The sequence below is a fragment of the Perna viridis genome, chromosome 3, assembly GCF_037379345.1.
Source record: "Perna viridis isolate PV_CMFRI_1.1 ecotype Kerala chromosome 3, ASM3737934v1, whole genome shotgun sequence".
NCBI classification, from domain to species: domain Eukaryota; kingdom Metazoa; phylum Mollusca; class Bivalvia; order Mytilida; family Mytilidae; genus Perna; species Perna viridis.
The window spans coordinates 30,251,317-30,275,622 of record NC_142447.1 but is presented as its reverse complement, the minus strand read 5'-3'; the positions used below and the strand labels follow the sequence as shown (position 1 = coordinate 30,275,622).

At 32.9% G+C, this 24,306-nt stretch overlaps 1 protein-coding gene across 1 annotated transcript in view; it reads right to left on the bottom strand.

The window, feature by feature from the left end:
* Positions 1–24,306, bottom strand: part of LOC148621813 (polycystin-1-like protein 2) — a 63,955-nt gene that overhangs the window by 12,237 nt on the left and 27,412 nt on the right. Inside the window, exons 4-14 of the mRNA XM_088576554.1 lie at positions 22,321–22,376; positions 19,872–20,030; positions 17,796–17,923; positions 16,373–16,493; positions 14,774–14,859; positions 13,419–13,544; positions 8,523–8,620; positions 6,741–6,852; positions 5,752–6,024; positions 967–1,120; positions 191–687 (exon numbers count right to left, since the gene is read on the bottom strand). Coding sequence (XP_088432680.1) covers positions 191–687; positions 967–1,120; positions 5,752–6,024; positions 6,741–6,852; positions 8,523–8,620; positions 13,419–13,544; positions 14,774–14,859; positions 16,373–16,493; positions 17,796–17,923; positions 19,872–20,030; positions 22,321–22,376 — 1,810 coding nt within the window. The remainder of the gene's footprint in view (positions 1–190; positions 688–966; positions 1,121–5,751; positions 6,025–6,740; positions 6,853–8,522; positions 8,621–13,418; positions 13,545–14,773; positions 14,860–16,372; positions 16,494–17,795; positions 17,924–19,871; positions 20,031–22,320; positions 22,377–24,306) is intronic.

Sequence of the window (24,306 nt, the reverse complement as noted above, 5' to 3'; positions counted from 1 at the left end):
CAAAAGGTTTCTTATTTCCCTTGCAAAGCTGTGCATTATACATTGAAAACTACAGCTTATCAAAGAGCTTAAATGAAGTGAAAAAAATCTTTGATTCATGAATCTACAAAAAATTGTTCCCATGAAATCAGTTTCAATGACAAAACCATGACATTTTATCTCCAAGAAAACAAACGATTATACAGTATACCTTACATCCATCTGAAGTCCACACCTCAGTGATCTCATTCCAGTAAGTACACCGCACAGAGTATGTTTCCATTGAGAAATTCATTGGAAGAATTATCTCCCTTTTGCAAGGTATTGAGCCCTCACATAATGTAGTGTAGTTGTTCCTTATGACATAGTCAGTCAGAAATGCTTCTGCTGAAGATGAATTGAGTACAGGCAAAATGTAAATATTGTATGACTGGTTCATTTCTGCAGATGGACTAACCATCATGTAATTGTTATTGTCATTGAACAGAAGGCCAGGCTCAGATCCTGGATCAGTCATGTTCTCTGTTGCTTCTACTATTCTAAATGGACAAACTAATTCTTCACCTTTAATGGTCATAACAAGAGAGTATCCACTGGTGATGTTGGTTTCCAGTTTGAAAGTTGGACCTTTACCATTCCTTAATTGGTAAGAACTATTTTTAAACACTAGATTGATTTCAGATGAGAATACTGTTGTTTCTGTCACAGCTAAAAAAACAAAAAAATGATAATGTTAATGATGAATGGAAATGAAGAACCATTTAAGAAAAAAAAATATTATGAAATGTTATATTTAAAAAAAAAAAATTTGCAGGTGCATTGAGAATGTTGTCTTTAATGAAATGATTTATTATGTGCATGTTTTGTGTCTTTCGCCTTAAAAATTACAGACATAAATGAGAAATTGATTCAAAAATTGTGAAATAATATAAAAAAGAGATAAGATAAAAAATTGCAAGTAAGTTTTTACAACACCAATTATCTGACCTTTATTACTGATCTGTATGCGTACAGGTTGCTTTAAATTCTTAACTTCAACTGGATTCCTGTTAGAGTCTTTTATTTTCATAGATACAACAGGAGTTGTAATTGTATGAGCCGATGGATGCCATACAAATGGATTCTTACTGATCAGCATCATCTGTAAATAAATACTTCATAATAATTCATTTCCAAAATCTGTCCTTAAAAAGATGTTGCACACTACTTTGTGCTAAAAATACCCCAACTCAACTATTTCCGTCAAGTTAAGTCACAATAAACAGATAAGCGAGGAACCTCACTGGATAGGAGAGACACGATGTAAGTCATCATGCAAGTCATCTATGAAACATCTAACAATTCCTTCCAACACAGAAGCTGAGAAATCTGTGACAGGAATGTACAAAAGACAGATGGATGGACACTCATTAGGGTACAATATTGAAGTACAGATTAATGTAAGAAGAAGGCAGGCCCTATTATACCATCGATACAGCAATAAATACTGGTATTTACCAAACTTTTTATTGCATGAGAACCAGCTGTCAGTTTCACAAAAAATCATTTTTAAATTTGTTGTCAAAAGTGAATTCTTGTGAACTGATGCTAGACCGGCTTATGGTTCTTTTCAAAAAATCCATATTTTTTTTACTGTAATTTATGTAGATGATCTATAAAATCATGAATTGTGTGATTTTTTAAAAAATAAGTATAATAAATTCGTTCAAAATCTATAAAACTTAATTTGCAGTCAAAATTTGTACAAAGTACTGAGAATTCATAAATGAAAACACATATGGAGAACTGATATTATAATCTTAGAAACGATCCCCATTGATTTTACAGCTTTGATCCAAGTTGAAGAACTTCAGATTCCATCATTTAATTAAGAAATAAATCACGGAAACATCATTTTATCATTGTTTTACCACGGGCTGACGATTTATGCCACATTATTTTACCCTGAGCCTTAGTGAGGTGGTAAAATATCAGCACAAATGGTCAGCCTGTAGTTAAGCAATGATAAAATGGAGTCTCCATAATTTATTTCCATTCTTATAGGACAATAACAGTTCTTTTTACATTTTCGTGATCTTTTACGGTAACCTTTAACCTGCCATATTTGTCTATATTTGGCTGTACACTTTGTGCTAGCTATGTCGGTTGAAATGGTCATTAGTGAAACTTTGCTTTGTATTTTTTATAATGAAGGAAAGTAGAACGATGTTAGATATGGCAACAGTCGTTTGCATTATAAGGTCACCAGTGTTCACACATAGAAAGGTACAATGTTTCATTCATTGTCAATTGTTATTGTTTGGTTTCATACATAATGGTGCAATTGTGGCACGGGGCGAGTGCTACAGAGTATATAAGTGACTTTTACGGAATATAATATAACTATAAAACATAACATTCAATATCTTTGTTAAATATGAATTTGATGTTTATTCACGCTACTGAAATGAATAAAAATATCTGTTACACATCAGAATGTTGCATGTTTGTTAACATGATTAAGATGCACGGTAATTTACACACACACACACACAAGGTATGCCCAATAAGTCACATGCTGCTTTATAGAAATCGAAAATTGACCACAGTTGTGGTCTCTAAGCCTGTTAAGGATGTCATATTAGAATACTGGTAACTAATTGAAAATTCCCCCCATTTATGCCTCATATAAAAAGCAACTTATAGCCATATGTCTCCCACTGCCGCAAAAAAAGTTAAAAAGTCCCATATCTTCAGTAAAATTTGTAAAATCAAAATGATGTCGCAACATGATTAACTACAAATGGTGACTAATTATCATACAAAATTTGAACAAGATCCTTCAAACGATTTCCAAGGAGTTCATCAACAAATGTAACCCGAGGGACAGAGATCAGTATTTCTATGTACCCCTCTGTGCAGAGGCGGAGGACAAACTAGACAAAAAAATTATCTTGCGTTACCCTAGCTACTTTATTTCAGACAGAATCATTATTGCTAGGTGTGTTGAATGGATTAACTTTTCATGTAACACTACCTATTTAATTTTTACATGGTCATGAACTCCACTTGTGAGCATTTTGCAGGATTTTCACAATTTTATGCACAAATTGCTGGCTTTCCTTAAAAAGTTTCATAGATGTAAATAACAACAAAAAACAAAGAAACAAATATTACCAATAAACCTTTTATTCTAATCCATTAAATTTTTTTTTTGTTTATTCTGACCATTAGGCAGAGGTTGAAAATTTTTTTGGGAAGACCCGAGCCCTGGACTTTTTCATCTTTTGTATACTAAGCCTGAACAATGTCTTGTCAAGTCTCAATCATAAGATATATAAATGCAATTTTGTTATCTGATATTTTTATGTATATTTCTATGTTTGCAGGGAAGGAGACACAGTGTCAATTGTTTCCGTCTCCCATTCTTATGCCTTGTCATCAGCTTTCCGTTTCTGTGTTTTTTTACCGTGAAATTGTAATTGAGCAACAATATTTTCCTCAAAAGTTTATCAATGAAATTTGATCCTTATCATTACAGCACTTGATTAATAAAATTTGTAGTATGTCAAAAAATGTGTCTGATCAAGCGCAGGTGTGATTCAGACTTGAGAATGACTAATCAATAGGTCATTCTAGTGAGTACTCATTCTAAAAATAAAGTTACAACTATTTATACGTCAGGGAATAGATCGAGAAACATGGTCCAAATAATGGCAACAAAATCATTCAAAAAAGAGTTTTTATTTTTTTAGATTTGCCATGCCCGACAGACTTATTTCATTGAAAAAACAGCAAGTTCAAAGTTCAATTGTTTTAGGAATTTTCAACCCGTTAGGGTGAACCTTTGTCAACCATTGATAACAATGTTGGCTATTACAATTTATTCAGTTTCTCCTATTTTCATCCTGAGATTTCTATTCTGTTTTAAACATCCAATGGGCTTACACTTTTCAATGGCTTCCCTGGACTATACCTTAACTTTAATCTAGAAAAGACCACAATATAGCATGATTCTTTATGTAACAGCTCACAATTCTCAAAATGGCTTTAAGGGTTAGCAGACAAGGAATGAAACACTAGTCACTGGAATAGAAGGATCTATAAAAAGCATGGGGAATCCCAGTGTTTTCTCAATAGGTGGAATGTTCAGAAATCTCTCTATAGATCAAAAGCCTTACAGCACAAGAAGATAACTTTACTTATAAAATGTGCTAAATGGTTTTCCTTTCAAAAATGTTTCAATTTTTGAAATTGAATGAGTACTTTTCTTTACAGCACTTTGAGAAACAGGCAGTAATTTTGAACATTCCAAATTCTAACTACAACATTAATTTATTTCTATTCCCATTTAAGTATTTATTCCGTGCTAGATTTCCTTATCTCACTCACTTGTTGAGAAAGAACAAATGTGTCTCACTGTAAAAAAATTGCACCATTTGATAAAGAGTTCGTAAAGGATCATATCTCACCAATATGATTGAAAATTTTTCTATTTTTATCCAGATTATCCACTGATTGGATAGTTCTTGCAGTTTTTTTATAATATGAAGTGACCCATATTGTACACCTGCGTGTGATATATCACTGGCCACATTGATACTTTCTGATCTGCTAATAAATCTAGGTCATTTTAATTCAAACATTTAACTGGAAAACAAACCCAAAATGAGAAAAAAAATCAGCTTGGATATAATAGTTCTCTAACTCCATGGACCTGGAACTTTGTTAATGGACTACCCTAGGATGACCTGAGATTTCCCCCATCATGCACTTATAAAGGGGTTATAATCTTAATTTCTCTTGTCGTTGTTTTGTTCTCTATATGCTATACATACAATGTAATAAACTCTATGAGATCATACCAAGAGGATTGCAGTTTTAATAAAAATGTTGTTAATGCTGTGAAGATACTATTTCCGGGATAAGAAACACAAGCTTACTTGGCAAACACTAGACCATCATATTTCTACAATCTCATATGATAAACATTAAATGTTTGTTTGTTTGTTTATTGGGGTATAACATTCGAGCAGCAATATTTCAGCTATATTCATACGATGAACATGAAATTGATGATAAAATGAACAAGAAATGATGACGAAATGAACATGAAATGATGATGAAATGAAAACGGGATGGGACACAAGGACAATAGGGTCGACAAATTTTGATTGCCACTGGAAATAGGGAGAGGTGGGTAGGGTCGGGCAATTTAGCCTCCTATGGCGGAGCCCTATGGTTCCTACTACGGGAGAATACCACAGTAGGGTTCTTTAACGTGCGAGGAGCGTGGCATCTTTCCTAACATGGTGCACCACTGGTTTGTGGTCTGGTTTTCCATATTATAGCCTGACAACCCCAGCATGTAACACGCCAGGGGTACCCCATTCCACCACCTGGGGCACACATCCCAGTTGCTCTGTGGGCAGAGCACCCTAGCCCCTAGCTAGGGTTCTGAGCACTATTTAGTCGCCTTTTACGATAAACATTAAAATTACCCAGCATAAGTTTAACTGTCTTGAATGTAGAAATACCATAATCAACTACTTGTAGAGTATGATTCTGTATATAACTTGATGGTTGAAACATTTAACATATACTGATCAGAGAGTATATCTTGCTGTTTTCTGCTCATTTTTTTTTATTCTTCTTGTTGGGTGATAGTTCATTTTTTAAAGCAAAATATCGGAAAATTTGTTGACATTTTTTCTTAAATTTTGGGCATGAACTTGTTATACAGGAAAGGATGAAAAATATGTTGGCAATAATTATTCCTTGACCAGTAGCTACCTGTAAATTAACATCTCCATTTACACCACTCAACACATCACTGAATGCAGCATCACTTGGTAGTTTAAAGGATCCAACTAAATTAGTACCAGCAGCTAATTTTGTATTTACAAGTTTTTTACCAATAATGTTAGCAACAGTATTTTTCATCACTGCCAGATTCATATGTGGGGTCTCATATACAACTGGTGTTTCTGATGGAGATGTTAAGGCAAGAGCAACATCAGCTATGTTATCCACAAGATGAAGTATAGCTCTCGTGTTTTCCTCAACCTATTAAAATAACAACAAATAAACTTTCACAGAAAGCAACTGTAAGTGTAACATATGTTATTAGCACACTATAAGACCATATTGACGACTTCAAATTTTACATGAAATATCAGAGCATTAAGATAAGAATAAACATCCTTTTGACTATAGTACTGACGGTAAATCAAAATTAAGTTACAAGGAAACAATCCTCATAATCAAACTAAATACTTCATTTATGAAATGCAGCTAATTAAGTGTTATATCAAACCAACCAAATCAAAAAGCTCAAACATGCGAGTGAGTCATCATGGTCTCAGGAGTGCGAGAAGTCATGGTTTTGATCCCCAGCTAAGTCACACTAAGGACTCAAAATTGGTAGTCACTAATTTTCCATTAAGTACAAAGTATTTAAAAGGATAGAGTGACGACTGGTTGGTTCAGAGTCAGAATAATGTGTCTGGGTGGGGTTACATGCTTACCAGCAGGCTGCTGCTTCTGGGAGCTCAAACTATATAGAACTGGTTCAGCATGTTTGATTAGTACCAAGCAGGGGCTGTTCAACTGGTCTATCGTTCTTGTCCTACAAATCTGCTGTAGGACATATACCATAATCAATTAATCAATACATCCATCACTAGAATCAATTATCTATCTTCAGTCATCAAACCATTTTCTACTATAAGAGGACCAGAGAATAGACAAAGTATGAAACTATCAAATGATTGAGTCCATACCTTCATGAGATGTGACTGGTTAATTTTGGTATGGTGTGAAGTAATGGTCAATTCCTCTGTCACTATACCTGTGTTATAGTCTAACACATTAGAGAGACCTTTCAACAATAGACTGAAAGAGAAAGTATACATGAAAAGTAAGCTAAGTATGGTAAGTGTGATGAAGAAAACAAATAGTTATCTGAAACATCTAAAATACAACTAAAACTACTGAGAAAAACTTACAAAGAACATCCCCTGCCACCCACATATTTTCATGCTGACTTTAGTGAAGCTGAGTCACTGAAGTTTAAACATTTAAGTGTTATGGTGATAAATTATTCAAGGACAGAATCATGTGACATATGGCACAAATATGAACTAGAAATACTATGAGCAAGTGTGACACAAAAAGAATATCCCCTGCTTTAAATGAAGTTACATATATAACCCTCAATCTCCCATTAAGGTCCTCCAACAGTAACTATATTCCTTTCCTACACATCTATATATGATGGCCTGCCTAAAATAAAAAAAAACCTCCCTAGAGCTGTTTAAGAGGAGTCAGGCTTTATATGAGGTTTTAACACATGAAACACTTATGGTGGATTATCTTCCTTTAGAATCATACAACAGTTAGTGTATTCCTTCATACACATCTACATATGATACCTAACCTTCCTGTAAAATTTGATCATATCCCTTGAGGGGTTTAGAAGGAGTTGTACTTACAAGAAATGTGGACAGACAGTCTTATACTGATTCAACCACATACCAAAAATGGAAAGCCTACATCAAAAGTCAAAAATGTAGTGTCCCATACACTAAACCATGTCAAAAAACCTATAATTAATGGACATTGAGGTCATGGGTCAAGATCATATAGGTCATGATTATATGTAGAATATTGTGTCCTGATTATATACCCATGTGCCAAATATGGTATGCCTAGAACAAAGAAGTTATAGCCAGGACATAAATCTGTACAAACAGAGAAGCAGACAGACAGACAGAGTGATTACTATATACACCCTCCACTTTGTTTGTGGGGCTATAATAAAAACTACAGGATTATTAATTGGACAGACAGAATGACCAATATATATGACCATGAGGAATACCCAGATTTAAAGAGTGAGAGGAGTGACAATATTTTCATTATTTATGGTGCCCAATTTATTATCATATTTACTATACAGATTTTCCCCATAATTTACTGCTTTTTTCAACATTAAATTTTGATTTTGTAATTGGCGGATTGATACTTGTGTTGTGACATTTTGCAGGAGAAAAAAAAAAGAGAATAAATGTATAGAATTTATTTCACATGTAAATTTCTAAGTTTATTACACAGGGAACATTCAATAAGTCACTGCTATATATAAAATGTAAATTAATCTAACTTGTTTGAAGATAGGTAAAATTTTACAGCATAAAAAATCAGGGAAATGAAGTATTTTAATTGAAGAATAAAATTATCAATCTTATTAAAGGAAACTGATTTTGCATATATTACAATCAGCATAATTAGCATTTACTTTACTCATTGAAATACAATGAAAAGTCTCATAACTTGAAAAGAAAAAAAATCTTGAAACAATGAAAGAGTTAAAGAATTTGCTTCCTGATGCTGCTGCTGATAACGATGATGAAACAAAAAATTAAAGAAATCATTCAGATCATTTTCCAGTTATAACATGATCAGGACTTAAAAAGGACACAGACCCCATTTTAAACTCTTGTAAGAACATATTTTCTGTATCATTATTGTTTTATCAGCTATCTTTAAGCTTGAAGCCTTACCCAGCAGCACTCTCGCCTTTAGTGGAGTCATTAGCTGAAGCATTTACTTGTGCTGACAACATACTAGTAAGACTAGAATATACACCCAATGCTGTGTCCTGAAAAAGAGATTGAGGTATTAACCCTTGAGTATTTCTGAAAAAAAAGTCTAGATTTCAATATTTTGCAAACTTATGCAAATTATATGCAAATTAGTTGCACAATGGTACTGATGCTGATTGTTATTTATAAGTTAAGGACGGGTGATTACAGTGTGGGGTGAATGAGGTGAGGAACTGGTTGGAGGGTGAGTGGGTCAACATGGTAAAATGGGTTAGTCACTCGAAAATGGTCATTTTTGTCCATTTCTGTCCATTTTTTGCTACATGTGGGGTTCAATAGGAGCAAAACAGGAACCAAGGCACATTCATCCCACAGTCTTACCCTGGGAAGGCTACTGAAGCCAATAAGGTTTGTTACAGTCAAGAGTGGGGGTCAGGAGTCCCCCAAAAGGTTCACTTGTGTAAAAAAAATGAGGATTTTTTTTCAATTTTGGCCTCTGTTTAGCCTTAAACCAGAAGTAGTCGATACAAGGGGTCAACATAGAAATTGTGGAGACAAACATCATTCTTATTTAGATACCAGGCAAAACAGAGCACTATAGATTGATTCTGCTCTGGGGAGGGGTACAGAAATTAACCCTACTCCCTTAAAAATCTCACTTTTTTGGGCAGCGGAAACTCATGACCGTTTCTTTCAGCTTTCAAGTCATTATTTTTTTTATCATCAAACTCTATATCAGATAGCCTCATTTTAAAGCACTGTCACACTGCTTGCAGATGGGCACAAAAACTGATTTCCTGAACATAGATGAACACTGCCAGAACAAATTAAGCAGAACCAGGGCCAATCCGGAACAGGTCTTGGCACAGCACAACAAGTGTTAATACAGTGAATGTGCATAAAGTCCCTGAGAATGCCACTTTGTGGTGAAAAAAGTCAAGGTTGAAGCCTGGCCACATTAATGAATGATATTTTTTTTCAAATTGTTAAAATTCTTAATTAGACAAATCAATTACTGTAAATGTATTAATTTTGATTACTGCTAATTTACATGGATTCAAGTGAACACATTTGGAGTTATCATTTTTTTGTTGTTTCAAAATATGAATACATTTTTTGGTAGTACTTTATAGAGTAAAATGTGAATTTCATTCCTTTCTGTCCATGCTGAAAATGAGTGCACCGTGAAAATTAAAACTTTTACAGTAAGCAATCCAAAAACAATCATGTAGCTGTCTTTTTAAAAATCATGCAAATCTGAAAAATGTGATACACCCCCAAAATTGTTACCTACTTTAATTTTTGTAATTAAGTTATTTAATGGGTCTATATTATGAAATGTGTGATTTTTCATTCCAATCTGTCTGCTCTTAGGAGATAATCAACATTAAAAATAAAATAGGTTCTATTGTATTTGAGTGTCATTAACAGAGTTATCTCTTTAAACTCTACAGTGCATTCTATTAAATTTATATCTTCTTAGAAAACGGGTTAAATGAAAAACCAAATATAAATTTCTGTTTACTATGACAATTCAAACAAAATATCAAAAAGAAAAATATGTAGGCTTTTCACCCATGAATCATATTTTGCATGAATCTTAGCTGGAGTGCTACTTAAGATAGCATTCTTTAAATTGAGTCCCATTTTAGAAGTATGTAACAATAGTACTCTTTCTTGAATGTGTAAATTTACATTGATACCAATATACCTAAGTCTACTATAAAGATGAGGGGGAAACAATTCACTGTATGTACTAAAAGTGCGGTATCTTTTGGGATGATTCGATTCATGGTACATTGTGGTATGATACTTACGATACAATGCTATTACTATATAAATTCATTTAGTATTAGTATTATAGCTAACATTATTCTAATGACTCACAAAATATCAACTCAAAACAAAGAATCAAATTTTTACCTTAACATCTATATTATTCAAGGTAGGAGATACGTAAATATTGCGTCCTAGAATTTTTCTGAAATTTTGCATATGGAAAGATCGACTCGACTGCAATCATAGGACAGAAAAAAATGACATCGTATTGGATTTCGTTTTCTAAGTACAAAGATTTGAAATATACTAGAACAATGATGAAAATACATAGGATATGTAGGGAAACTGTTAAAAAACGGCAGGTATTTAATTATTTCTTAGTATTGTGAAATAACGGTGCCTAGAATTTTCTTTAAAAAAATAAAATATAAATAACATCTTTAATAGCTATCAAAAGATGTATAAAAATCACTTGACAATGGGACTCATTAACCCGTCATGCTCTCCTAAAGTGGAAATATTTACCTTTTTTTGTTGTTTTTCTCGGTAACGTCAAAATTTATTTTGGCTACGTCACATATCAAATGAAACGCTAGGCTTGCTACAAAACTTGTTTATGTATAGTACGTGTAGCAAAATTAGTGAACGGAAGGCCCTGGACACAGTTTTTTCTTCAGCTTCAAATGAATTCAAAAATGTTGGAAAAGGGAATTAAAATACCGAAACGGCAAAGAAACAAAGTTTTTAAGAAGAAGGCGATTTACAAATAAATGTAGCATTTTTTAACCATTTTATTTCAGATTGCTATATTTTACAAATGCATTTTCTGTATTTTCATTTATTTTATAACACGTATTTGTATAAAAAAAAAATAGATGTCTTCAAAATTAAAAAAAAAAAAAATGGATACATGATCGCTGCATTATTGTATGGCCTAAATGATAAAAAAAGCTCAACGAACATATGTGATATTTGGTAGGCATGATATTTAATGAAGTCATTGTATTCTTACTGATGGAGACACCAGCTGACAGTGATAGGAAAGCTGGAAAATCTTATGAAGTATTACACAATAGGTGCCTTAGAATGAGATACTGATTTTATGGATTATATTACAGTGAATTTATTCCCCGTCATGAGGGGAAATGGGACATAGAAATACCAGTGAATTACAAATTACGTATAATTCTGTCCTAATCCAATCAGTTTATTGTATCACATACCAATTCTAATTATGTTCTACCCTCCATTATACGTATAGCTACATGTACTCATAACAATCTCGTTGTAAATACATCATAATAACAGCTTTTCATGGCATTTTTTTCACGATGGATCTCGTGTTTGTTTTATTTTTTTGACACAGGGCTTTTAAATGTTGTACATGAAAAAAAAATGCATTCTACTTGTGTAATGTGCACCTGCCAAACTACTGTAACCCCGTCCACTTCCCCTCTTTTTTTGCAAACCCTTGTCAAAGGCAACTGATATTTCATGGGGTATAGTAATTTTGATCATGCATTTTTCTAAGGAATGGTGTCAGTCTACAGTATGGTGTTATTTGCAGCACTTAAGTTATAGCTTATCAACTGATAACGAACTGTATTATGATAAGTACATGTACATGTAAAAAAGGGCATCTGGAGTTCGGTAAATTGAATTTTGACTTGAAAAACTAAAAAAAAAGACAAACTAGTAGTTTGTAGTTCAACTATGCAAGATGTCAGTGAGTTTTGTGTTCATTCATCTAGGTGTTCCATGTAAACTGACAACGAACCTGAATATCACACTAAGTGGAGCACTGCTACGGTGCCAATAGAATTTTACTGTGCTACTTCAAAGACAAATTGATCTTCATTTGTAATCAGAATGGTGAATAAACGCGTTTAATTTTGACAATTTATATGTACAACATAAGGCTTGTGTTAAGATATGTTTGAAAATGATCCCATTGTTTCAATCTATCTTAACCCTATTTTTGCAATTTGACGAATAATTTAAACAATCAATGTACATTGATTCAGTACAAGAGTGCTTTGATTTATTTGATAGTTCGTTGCAGGGATGCCAATTAGATATCTTGAGCTTTTTTGCTCGACCACCCCCAACTTTTTCCGATTACCACATTACTTTGGTTTGATTTCTTTTACCATTGGTGGACCAAAAGTCGAATAAAAAATTTCATGCAGTATTTTGTCAAGAGTGATCAGCAAATATTATCATGTAACCCCTCTGGATATCTGTGAATCCGCCCTGGTCTCATATATCATGTGGTTTTCTTTCTCTTAATCTCGGAAATCCCAAACTCAATGAACGGCCTTTGGCCGTTCATGTAATGTTTGGGAGTGGAGAGATCCATTCATATATGCTTGAACGACCGAAAATAGCTGTTTAATCCTACAACATTTTGTAAACCATACTTATTCAGAGATATTTCCTTTTGTATGGCTCTTTGGCAAGGTATATCAGTGCAGCTTTCAATTCTTTTACCTATTTCTTTTTCTCTTTGTTTTTTTTTTTACTCGCATTTGTATGTTCACAAAAATGTAATGCACTCCTCCCATACAAATGATTTTAAATTATCATTCGTTTAACTTGTTTTCATATACATTTTATTCATCGAAACATGACTGGTTATTTATTTTTAATCGGAGGAATTTTCCAAATTTCTCTTTTTTTCATAAAGAGTACTCCCAAGACCATATCTTCACTCAGATTTGCAATTATGCAAGAATAGAGGAGAATTATATACAGCTTTTTACACCCTTTCAGCATATCTGTCAGATGTCTACTACTCTTCTCTCATGGCCTGTCTCCATTCCAAATTGTCGTTATTACTTTCGTGTGCATTCGTTTTTTCTTTCTCGTGAACATCTTCTGGTCTCTCTTTTCCGTGAAGGTTATGTTATTTAGTACAATACAATTTACGATTGAAATATTCACGGGAATTTAGATTGCCATCAAACATTTTTTAGTCTGTACTCAAAGGGAAATAACTCGCATAGTAATGGCAACTACATTTTTCCCGTAATCCGCTAGGGGTGTTTACTTAACTCCTACCTTAACATTGCATACCTGTGCTTCTTCAGACATTTCCTCAGAAACTGACACAGCAGAATTCAATACATCTGTAACCATACTCAGATCATTCAAACTGCTAACATTAACTTTCTGTAGACTATTTATGATTGCTTTCCTTATCTACAAAGAAACTATACTCATACAATAGCTACCTCAACATACCAATTCCAAAATGGGTGATGATCTGTGGTCCAAGTTTATGATTTTATCCAGAAAACTATCGTATGTGCATATGATTCTTAAGGACTTAGAATCTGACCTTTCAGACAGATAATTCATTGTCAGTTCTATGGAATCTGCTGTACTTTATTTCGACATGGAATTATTTTGTCAGTTTTAAGTCAACATTCAACTCCCTTAAAAGATTTTCTGATACATTTGAGATTTGTAAATTTGTAATAGTCATTGTATAAAAATATAAATAAAGCTGCAAATTGAGTAATGGCAATTAATAGTACAGCTGCAAAGAACATGATATGCCCTCCCTTTTCTGGCATTTCATGTCCCCATAACTCTGTAAAAAAATTAGAAACAATAAAAATTAAAACAGAGCTTACTACCATAAAGACAAATACTGCACCAAAAAAATACTGTCAGAGTTAATTGTACAACATCCTTACAGAGAGACAGATGGGCAAATATACACCATAATACCTTTGTCAATCTTGCCATACAAAAAATATTAGCCAAGTGGAGATAAGTCATTAGATCAGACTTGATAGCATATACCTTTCAACAGAAATACAACAAGTTTGCCTATTTATAAGAATTCGAATAGGCATTGGGTTGTTCCCAAAATAATCTTACTATTGTCAGGGGGTCAGATAACAAACGTAATAATAATCCCATTTGTAGCAGACAACATTTGATCAAATAAATAAACCAGCATGAATCTGAAGTAATAGTATCATATAAGTATATTGCCTTATACAACACATGTACGTTTGGTACACAGGAATGATTTTACCAGGTCATCAAAAAACACAAAAATTGGTAAAATCAGAAATAAATTAACAATAAAAAAAGAATTGTAACAGTAAAATCTGGATTTCAATCAGCGGAATTCTGCTAAAAAGTGGGGAAAATCATCCCTGGGTACAGCTAAGTGATAAGGTTTTGGGCCTGTAAGCAGAATTGAAAGCATTAAATACCATAGACCAATATGTATTTTGTTTGCTACTTCTGAGTACAATAATGTGATGCATAGCTGTCTTCTTTCAGCATTATAACCAAACTTATCACAGTGTAGATATAGGTAAACACCAAATTTGTTTCACTGTTATACACATAAAAGGTTTGTAGGTCATGTGATGTTACTTACAAGCCTTAAACAAACCAATACATAGTACCTCAATTTTCTCTTCTTTACTTGACTGACTTGTGCTGTTGTCGGTGTTTAGTACAGACAACACATCACTCAAAGCATTTACAGCACCTATAATATTGAATTGATTGATTGTTAATGCCATTTCGTTGACCAAAGCCATATCACAGGAAGAGAATTCAACAAAAAAGAAACATTTAAAAAGAGATCAAAGATAATATTAAATTACATAAAATGTAAAACTACTTCAACCACAGTAAATACATCACTGTTTTATTATGGAAATTTAAGAATACATTAAAAAAAAAGAAAAGAAATCTATTTCACTGCAAAGATTAAATATATCAAGTAAATACTGCACTTGGATGCAATCACTTAAATAAACAAAAACAGCAAATGTCACTGATATAAAAAAAATTCCAAGAGTCCTTCACATAACCCTTGATCTTTTAGCAAAGTTTTATTAAAATCAAAGATTCAAGATTCCTATACACTTGCAATATATCTATACATAAGTTTCACATAAATTTAATGAAAAAGTTCATGTGAAGCTTTCTTTAACTGAACAATACTAGTTTGAAGTTATAACCACTTCAGTGGTCACAGGGTAGCATGTTTGCCTCAAGTGTTGGAGAATATAGATTTGATCCTCAGCCAATTTACACCAAAGACCTTAAAACTGGTAGTCACTGCTTCACCAAGCATGGAGTATTTAGGGGATAGAGTGATGCTTGGTTGGCTGAGTTAGAAGAGTGGGGTGGCCTGTCTGCAGGCTGTTGATTCTGTGTGCTAGCACAATAAAGTTACACAGCCATGGTGAAATTTGTCGGACCGTTGGACATGACCAGTACTTTTAGCCGCCGGTCCAGTAAAATTTTTGTGATTTCCAGACCAGATGTCTGGTACATTTTTTTTTTATTTAACAAGCCTCAACCATAACTTCTAGTTTAAAGATGGCGTCCGAATTGGGGTAAATTTAAATTGGATCAGAGAAATGATTCCGGCATTAGTATTTAATAGGGAATCCATTCCTGGAAAGCTCTTAAAAAGGAAGCTTACTGATGCTGAGGTTAAAGCTCGTCAACAGGAATATGAGGAAAAACGTAAAACATAATTACAAAAATGCAATGCAAAATTCTTTTTCTTTTTTGGTCCTGCATATAATTGTATGGTCCAGCAGATTTTGTTAGGTTGCAGGACCAAATGTCCAACATGTTGAAAAATGATTTTGTCAGGTCTGAGTTACAGCCAAGTATGAATGACACTCGGGCACCAGTATACCACAGGACATCCTTTTAGGCAGATGGGCGTATGAAAAATACCTTCTACCAAATAGTGCTGCAATGTGCCAATTTTCCCAAAAGAAAAGGTATCCATAAAGCATTTTTAAAGTATTGAATACAGAAAAAAATTCAAATTTAATTTCTTCAATAAAATGGCAAATTGCTGCAACAGGATGAAGAACATACATGCATGATGATTAACAAGCCTAAACAATTTTTAAGAAAACTATTATGTTGTAAGAGGGGTTTTACCTCCACAAACGACTGTGATAGACAGGTAGTTCATGTAGACCACAACTAAGTCCTTCTGCCATGTTGGGGCAGAGAACAGTAAAACCTACCAGAATAATTTCCACTGTCAATTAACTGATTCACAGCACTGTCATCAGAACTAATATCACTCCCTGGAAAGAAAGGCATTTCTGTGGTAGTTCCTCCCGAGTCATGGTATCTCTCCAAAATCTGATTAAAAATATTTTTTGTTAATCTCAGTCAACAATAGTTAGTACATATGTACTTCCTCAATTCAAATATAACTGACTTAGACTGTTGAAAATCTATAAAGACTTGGTTAGATTTCTAACAGACAAGGTCCAAAAGTTATTTGTTCCCCTAAACATGTATATTATCTGGATGTGCATTGATTGATACAGTAAAATAACAGCATGTCTGATATATATTAAATAGTGGCTACTTTGAAGCATGAGTTCACTAATTTTTTCATACTGAACATAACCCTTTTTTCAACATGATGTAGGTACTGCTGTAAATTAAATCAAGCAAAGTAATTTAATTTTAGCCATGTTTATTATTAACTGGCCATGTATCTCAAGAGAAAACGGCTTAGAAGTGTTTTTCCAAACAGGTTCTAATGGCAACTTTATGTAGCCACAGACACCAAAAGAACCACTTCAGTGGCATTAAAAGTAAATCTATCAAGATGTAATTATTGTACACAGTCCTTTTAAGCCTTCAAATAATAGTGTATGTTTATCAAATGTAGTTTCTGGAGTAAATCCTCAAAGTTAGCCAATAAGAAACTAACAACGCATCTAGCAACCATCTTAATTGATCAACATAATCAAAAGTACACTGTTTCAGCCACAATAACATCATTGCTGTCAAATTTGGTTGAAAGGTTTTCAACCACATATAGCTGAACAAAAAGTTAAAAGCTGAAGGATGATGGACCAAAAATGATGTTGTAAGCAATAAAGGGAAGTTCCATGAATATCTAAATAAAAAAATAAATAGTTCACCTCGACTTTGATCACTAAGTGTATACTAATTTGTTTACAATACATGTTTCTAGAAAAGCAGATGATGCTTACCCTACCGGTGCACCCGGTCCACACTCCCAGTTTTTAGTGGAGTCCAGGAAGCTCATTTACTTTTGTTTCTATGTGCATTAGTTTGGTTATTTCATGTTCTTCATTGTGTGACAGTGTGTACATTTTTCTTTGTCTGGTTATTATTTCTGGATAATGTTCTTTTAGATTACCATTTGAATCCTAATTCCCTTGATTTCTCTTTCAAATAATACATTTTGTACTTGAACAACATAATAATAAATAGAAATTTGTCAACAGAACTATGTGCATGAACTGTGTCCAAATCTGTATATCATTGTCTGTACATGAACTGTGTACAAACCTGTATATCATCGTCTGTACATGAACTGTGTACAAACCTGTATATCATCGTCTGTACATGAACTGTGTACAAACCTGTATATTATCATCTGTACATGAACTGTGTACAAACCTGTATATCATCATCTGTACATGAACTGTAAGAATCATCAAAAGAATCTGAAGTCACTACAACCTTAAACTGTCTTTCATCCAGTTCACCATAGTTGAAAGGAAATGTATTGTCTTGTAATAGTTCATCTGTCAGTAAAGAAAACAATCACTTCATCAAATGTAAATAAACAGCATTCAGGGTATTCTACCTCCCAATATTTTTTTTGATAATTTCTGAAACCTTGACAAGTGACTTATAGACTACAAAGTCAATACAGCAAAGAGCAAACTTAATCAAATAATACTCACAACAATATCCCATGATTCATTTGGACTGTGACTACTTACATTTAAGATTATTATCTCCCCTTGACGGCTCTTAAAAACGACTACAAATGTACCTTCATGCATTAATATAGGGTGCCTTTCCCTCCTATAGAATTTTATCAAAATCCATATACTATTTGTGTGAAGTTGCAATGTAAGCATGTTAAACTTAAAGTTATGTTATCTCCCCTTGCAGTATCAAGATCTTAGCCAGTGTGAAATTGAAGTATAACTTGATATAATTGTTTTAAACTGACTGTGGAGTACCCAGTGTTTCACAAATTACCAAATTTGTGGAACAAAAGAACTCAAATTTCTATAGAAAATGTCTTAAATTCCATCTTGTTTGATAATACTTGACATTCCTGTAAAATTTAATCAAAATCCATTGAGCAGGTTGATAGATGTTACACTACAGATAAGTATACAAACCTACAGGTTGATTACTATACAGTGGGATATAACTTATTACTTTAAATATCTCATCCAAATTGGTTAAAAAACAAGAAAATTGTGGACATATTGCTACAATATAGGGTTTAGGTCAGTAGGTTTATAATGAAGATATATTTTTGAGTGCCACTCAGGTTCCTTTTTCTTCTTTGTGTCCATCTGAGTGAACACATGAGTGATATGGACAATTGAAACATAGTCATATGATTGTGCTTGTATTAATTCATTGAGATTATTATGGGAATGTTTTCTAAGGGTCAAGACAGAGTTTGTTCTCATTGTATCCCTTGCGTCCAGTCAGTCCCATGCTGTCGACCAGTCCCCAGGTTTATTTCGTCTATGATATGATTGTTATTTCCCAAAATGATAAGCTATAGTAGGTCTTCCTTCTTTTCCGTCCCGTTATTATATTTTTCCCCACGATGTCAACCATGTTTGTATTTGGCAGGCTGAAAGTAATTAGTTAAAATATAGACTTCTGTGGGAATGCAAAGATTTCTGAACCAATCATATCGTTAGGAGGCCCACAAGGATAAACCAATGATATTAGCCAAATCCCCACATTCCTGAAAGTGGCCTAAAATTCCAACAAGTGGGGCAGTTATATATAAACTGTGGTCCGGTGTCCTAAAATCAATCCTGGTAGAATTATTTTCGAGAGCAGTTGGAACTGTTGAGCTTGATTTTGACCACTGAGCGCTACCAGCTTGCCAGAAGAACAAGATGCGTGGTATGCCCCTGTATTTTTAGTAGTAAATATTTTTACTACGACCTGGCTTTGACACAACCTATAGAACCTAGCTGCCCGTATCATATTTTGGGGGACCTCTATTTATACTTTAGCGTTCAGTGATAGGGTTTTAACATAATATATTGTATGTATTAAATTATTGACTCCTGAGAGGTTAATAAATGTTATTTTATAAGTTGAAATTCTGTTGAGTTGTGTGTTAAGAACAAATATATGGAAACACCTTCAAAGGCCACACTACCAGTGAAATACCACTTTACTATACACTTGTACTTGAAATATACCTAGACACCCGTGAGGGCACAACATCATTTGGTTATGAATATTTAGTTCTTTTGAAACCCTACATGTATAAAAATGTAGCTTCATTAAGGCAAAATGTAAGTGCAAAAATACAATAAAATGAATCAATTTCAAGCATCCAAATTGTCAAAAAAAATCATTTTGCAAAAGCAAATAAAAAACTATTACTTAGTGAACCATAATAACATACATGTTCCTGTAAAGTATTTTTAACACATTTAAGGCTTAGCTATTATTTTAAATGTATCATCTATTTCTAACCTTGTAAACCTCCAAGATAGAAAACATTATAGTGTTTGGGCAGATCAGGTTCTGTAGTATTACACTGAACTTCAAACTTATTACTCTGATCCCTCAGGTGAAGAAGAACACAGTTACATTTCCTCTCTGTAACACTAGTTTTCTTGATGACAGACCATTCTAAAAAAAAGGACTTAGGCCATCATAAAAAAATTCCTAAATTCTCAACATCTTTTCAAAATTAGGGGCAGATGGATGAATTGTAGTTTAAGTGAAAAGTGTTGTTGATTTGAAAGAAACTGACCTAAATGGGGAAAAAATCAAAATAAAATTTTTTGGAGAAGGTGAAAAATAGGGTCAGGAGGGGTTAAGAATCTAGAATATTTTTTTTATTTTGGCCTTAGATGAAATACTCAACCAAATGAGGTAAGGTTTTCTGTAATTTCAGACCAAAATCAGTAAATCTAATAATGAAATTTTCAGGAACAAAATAGTAATTCCTAATCAGGTTAGAAGAAAATAGTGTTTAAATATTTGTGTGAAAAGAGAAGATAGAAAAAAAAACTTGAGGCTCTACAGAGCCTGAATCACTCACCTGGTCAAAAACTCTAACAGTACTATTGTCACAAGAACTATTTAATCAATAGAGTATCTCAATTATCTACCTGGTTTTCATACAATAAAATAAATCTCTTGTAGTCGTTTTTTTACTCTTCATTGGCAAAAACTCCAATATCAATTGACAGATATTTATGAAAATTTTGTCATAAGTCAGTCTTACCATGCTGATCAATAAAAAAATCTTGAAAATTTGGCTAAACCCATTGGTTTCAGAGTTATTTCCACAAATCCTCAATTTCAAGTCATGGTGGGCATGTTTTTAACAGATCAAGAATCTCCACACAGACTGTTAAAAATATCTTAACAAACATCCATGCCATGTTTGGTAACAATCCATCCTATTAGTAGTCTCAGAGGAGAAGATGTTCTAAGTTGGAAATGTAAAATTTGGAAAAAAAATCCATTTCAGGACCCATAACTCATCATGCTGAACAATTTTACCCGCTGCCAGATTTTAACTAAACCCAACTGTTTTGAGATATGCACTTGACCCCTATGGTCTATTTCTAAAAAATGGTAAAACAAGGTTTGTTAAAGATGTTCTAATGAACATTTATGCTAAGTTTGGTTACAATCTGTTAAAAAGTTTCAGTAGAGAAGGTGTTTGAAAAAGTTTAAGGACGACGACATCGGACAACAGACACAGTGATGGCAATAGCTCACATAGCCTTTCAGCCAGGTGAGCTAAAAAAGAAACTACTAAACTGTGCTTTAGATTAAGAGAGAAATACATGTATATAGTACTTGAAAATCTTTTTGTGTTTATCAATAGTATTCAGACTAGCTCGTCATTATATCTTGACAAGTACGGCTGAAACTGACAAACATACTGAATTAACCAAAATTAACATAAAATTAAAATATCACATACCTTTACACCAGACTCTAGGGAGCCTGAATTTTGGTAGATAAAAATATCCCTACACACAGATTGTATAAAATACCATAAGAAACATTCATGTTCAGTTTTGTTACAATCCGTCCAGTAGTTTCAGAGGAGAAGGTGTTTAAAAAGTTAATGGAAGTGGAAGATAACATATGAATAGAGAGATGGCAGCCAGGTAAGGTAAAATAAAAAAACAAAAAAAAACAAGAGTAAATATGAATTTAAAAGGAAATTCCCATGTTAAGTGGAAAAAAAAATGTATATTAATATTTTAAATTTCAAAGATATTTGCCAGAGTAGTGTATTTTCCATTAGTTTTAATAGCAAAATTTGAATAGTACAAATATTGGAACTTTAGTCAGTCATTGTTGTCAGCAATCTTTACTACTGAAACATTAAAGTTAAACTTTGATTATGGCAAATCATTTTAAGTAGCACTCCCGATAGAATCATGCAAAATATGATACATGGTTGGATAGCCTACATATTTTTATTTTTTGATATTTTGCTTCACTTCTTTGCCTTTAAATAGTAAACAGAAATTAACATTCGGTTTTACAAATAACCCATGTTCTTAGGAAATAAAAATTACATAGACTGCACCATAGATTTCAAAATTTAGGCAGATAACTTTGTAAATGACACTATAATACAATAGAATCTACTGGATTTTCAATGTTGATTATCTCTTACAAGCAGACAGATTGGAATGAATAATTACTCATTTCATTATATAGATAAAAAAACAACTTAATTACAAAAATAAAGGTATGTAGTCTTTTTTAGGGTGTATCACATATTACAAAATTTGCATAATTCCTACAAAGACTGCTACTTAAAAGCTCACTTGTTCTACCATACAGAACAACATGTTAGACCACAGATCTTTCCTGTTTTAAACTCTTGTTTTTCGTGATGTTTTAGGAACCACATATTTCTGTTAATTTCTAACATTATACTCACGACCATGTGACTTTTTCAAAACCTCATTAATTGTCACTACCACATCTGCACACTTTCTACAAAATATCATTTCAACTACAATATACATGTAGGGCAAGATTAATCTACTGAGCTTTTTATATACCAATAAATAAAATTACTGTCAGCTTTAACAGTTACCCCCTCCCCTATAAACACATACATAACTGGGATAATCAAGATGCCGATGGTGTTGAACCCCAGAAGTCATGAGATATTCGTAAGTATTTTAAAAACTTTATAATCCGCTAATGGTAATTTGTTTTTTCTGTATTTCCAAAAAAGATTAATTATTTACCATGGGATCAGCGCTTTTACCACTACTAGAACTACACATCCACACAATACTGATGATTCAAAATTTCAATTTAAATTTAGTTTCCCTTTTTTTGTTTCATTTTATTTCGTTTTTATTTTGTCTCTTAATGTGTAATCTTCACAACCTATTTTTAATTTTAAACGTAGCCAATGACTTGGAATGCATATATGGATATCAAAGGCATTAATAAAACATAGTTCAAACTTCTATTTGTGTATTTGAATTTTTCTTCGACAATCAATCGTGTAAAATATAATTTCAATTGTACATTGTAAAAACAGGCAATGTATTTATATGAAATAACCAACCTGATAAATTTTACTATTCATCAGCCAGATCTCTTTCATGGTGGAAGTACTTTTACGGTGGTTATCAACCGAAGTTTTTTTTTGATTGACATCAGATGGTTTTAAGACTCAGAAGTCACATGACTTCCGAGTAAAAATCAGCAGTCGCCCAGTAGCCCATGGGTACTAGATTTTGAGCTGGGCTACCAAACTTTTGGGTAAAATTTAGTAAAACATATAGAAAATATTTAACAAAAATACGGTCTGGGCTACTTGCTTGAATTTCTTCCTAAGTTTTACCCCTGGATATTCAATTTCAATTAAATCTGTTATTCAGTGACAACATAGTTTTAATATATGACTGACAGACTAGTCAGAAACATTATTCCCTCTGTAACAGGACTATTGGTTACATAGGGTATATAATTACTTTGTTTATGTAAAAATTACCAATGAAAAAAGTTCAAAGCTTAATCAACTGAGTTTCTGATGATGGAAAATAAATATTATAATTTGTAGAAAATTGCAACTTGTGCACCACATATACACATGCACAACACGTTTGGTTAAGTATGTGTTGTGTACAAGTTGTAATTTGTATGAAAATTTGGTACAAATCATAGTTTGTACAAAATTTGAATAAAATCAGCAAAATTACTTATTGCTAGTACATAATTAAGTGTTTGGTTTTTATACTCTGTCAAGTGGCAATTCATTATGTGATACCCTCAAAGATATAAATTATAAGTACTAGATGACTTTCTATGGTTATTTAAACAGTCAGTAGATTCTGTTGGAGGGTGAGGCATTAGCTGAATCCCTCCAACAGATTTACTGGCTGTCTAAATAATCATAGATGGTTACCAGAACTTACAAAATTTTTGTACGATTTTGTTTGTCTATATTATAGGGAAACTGACTAATCTTTGTATTGAACTATATTTCTTGTAAGATTTTTGGAAATCATTCAGTAGTTACTAGGTAGTTTCTATTTTTTTCTTGGTGTCCAGGTTAAATTATTGAAATGTACACACTGGCCAATGACGTGATTGAACTTAATAATATTTGTCACTTCAGGTCAAATTATTTTGCATTTTCATTTTCATTTTTTGAGCTCTATAAGTCTCAAGTCATTGTCAAATATTGAACAATAGACAGGTTCAGCAACTACTGTTATCATTGGTGGACATTTTTTTTCCTTTTATGGTCATTTGCATATTGTTCATTCAAATATTTTCATCAATGGTGGATGGACTTTCTATGCATCATCTTCATTTGCATACTGCCACTTCAGTTATTTGGACAAATGGTTTATCAAAACATGAGTGGTGAACACAACGCATTGAACAAAGTTGTGTGTCC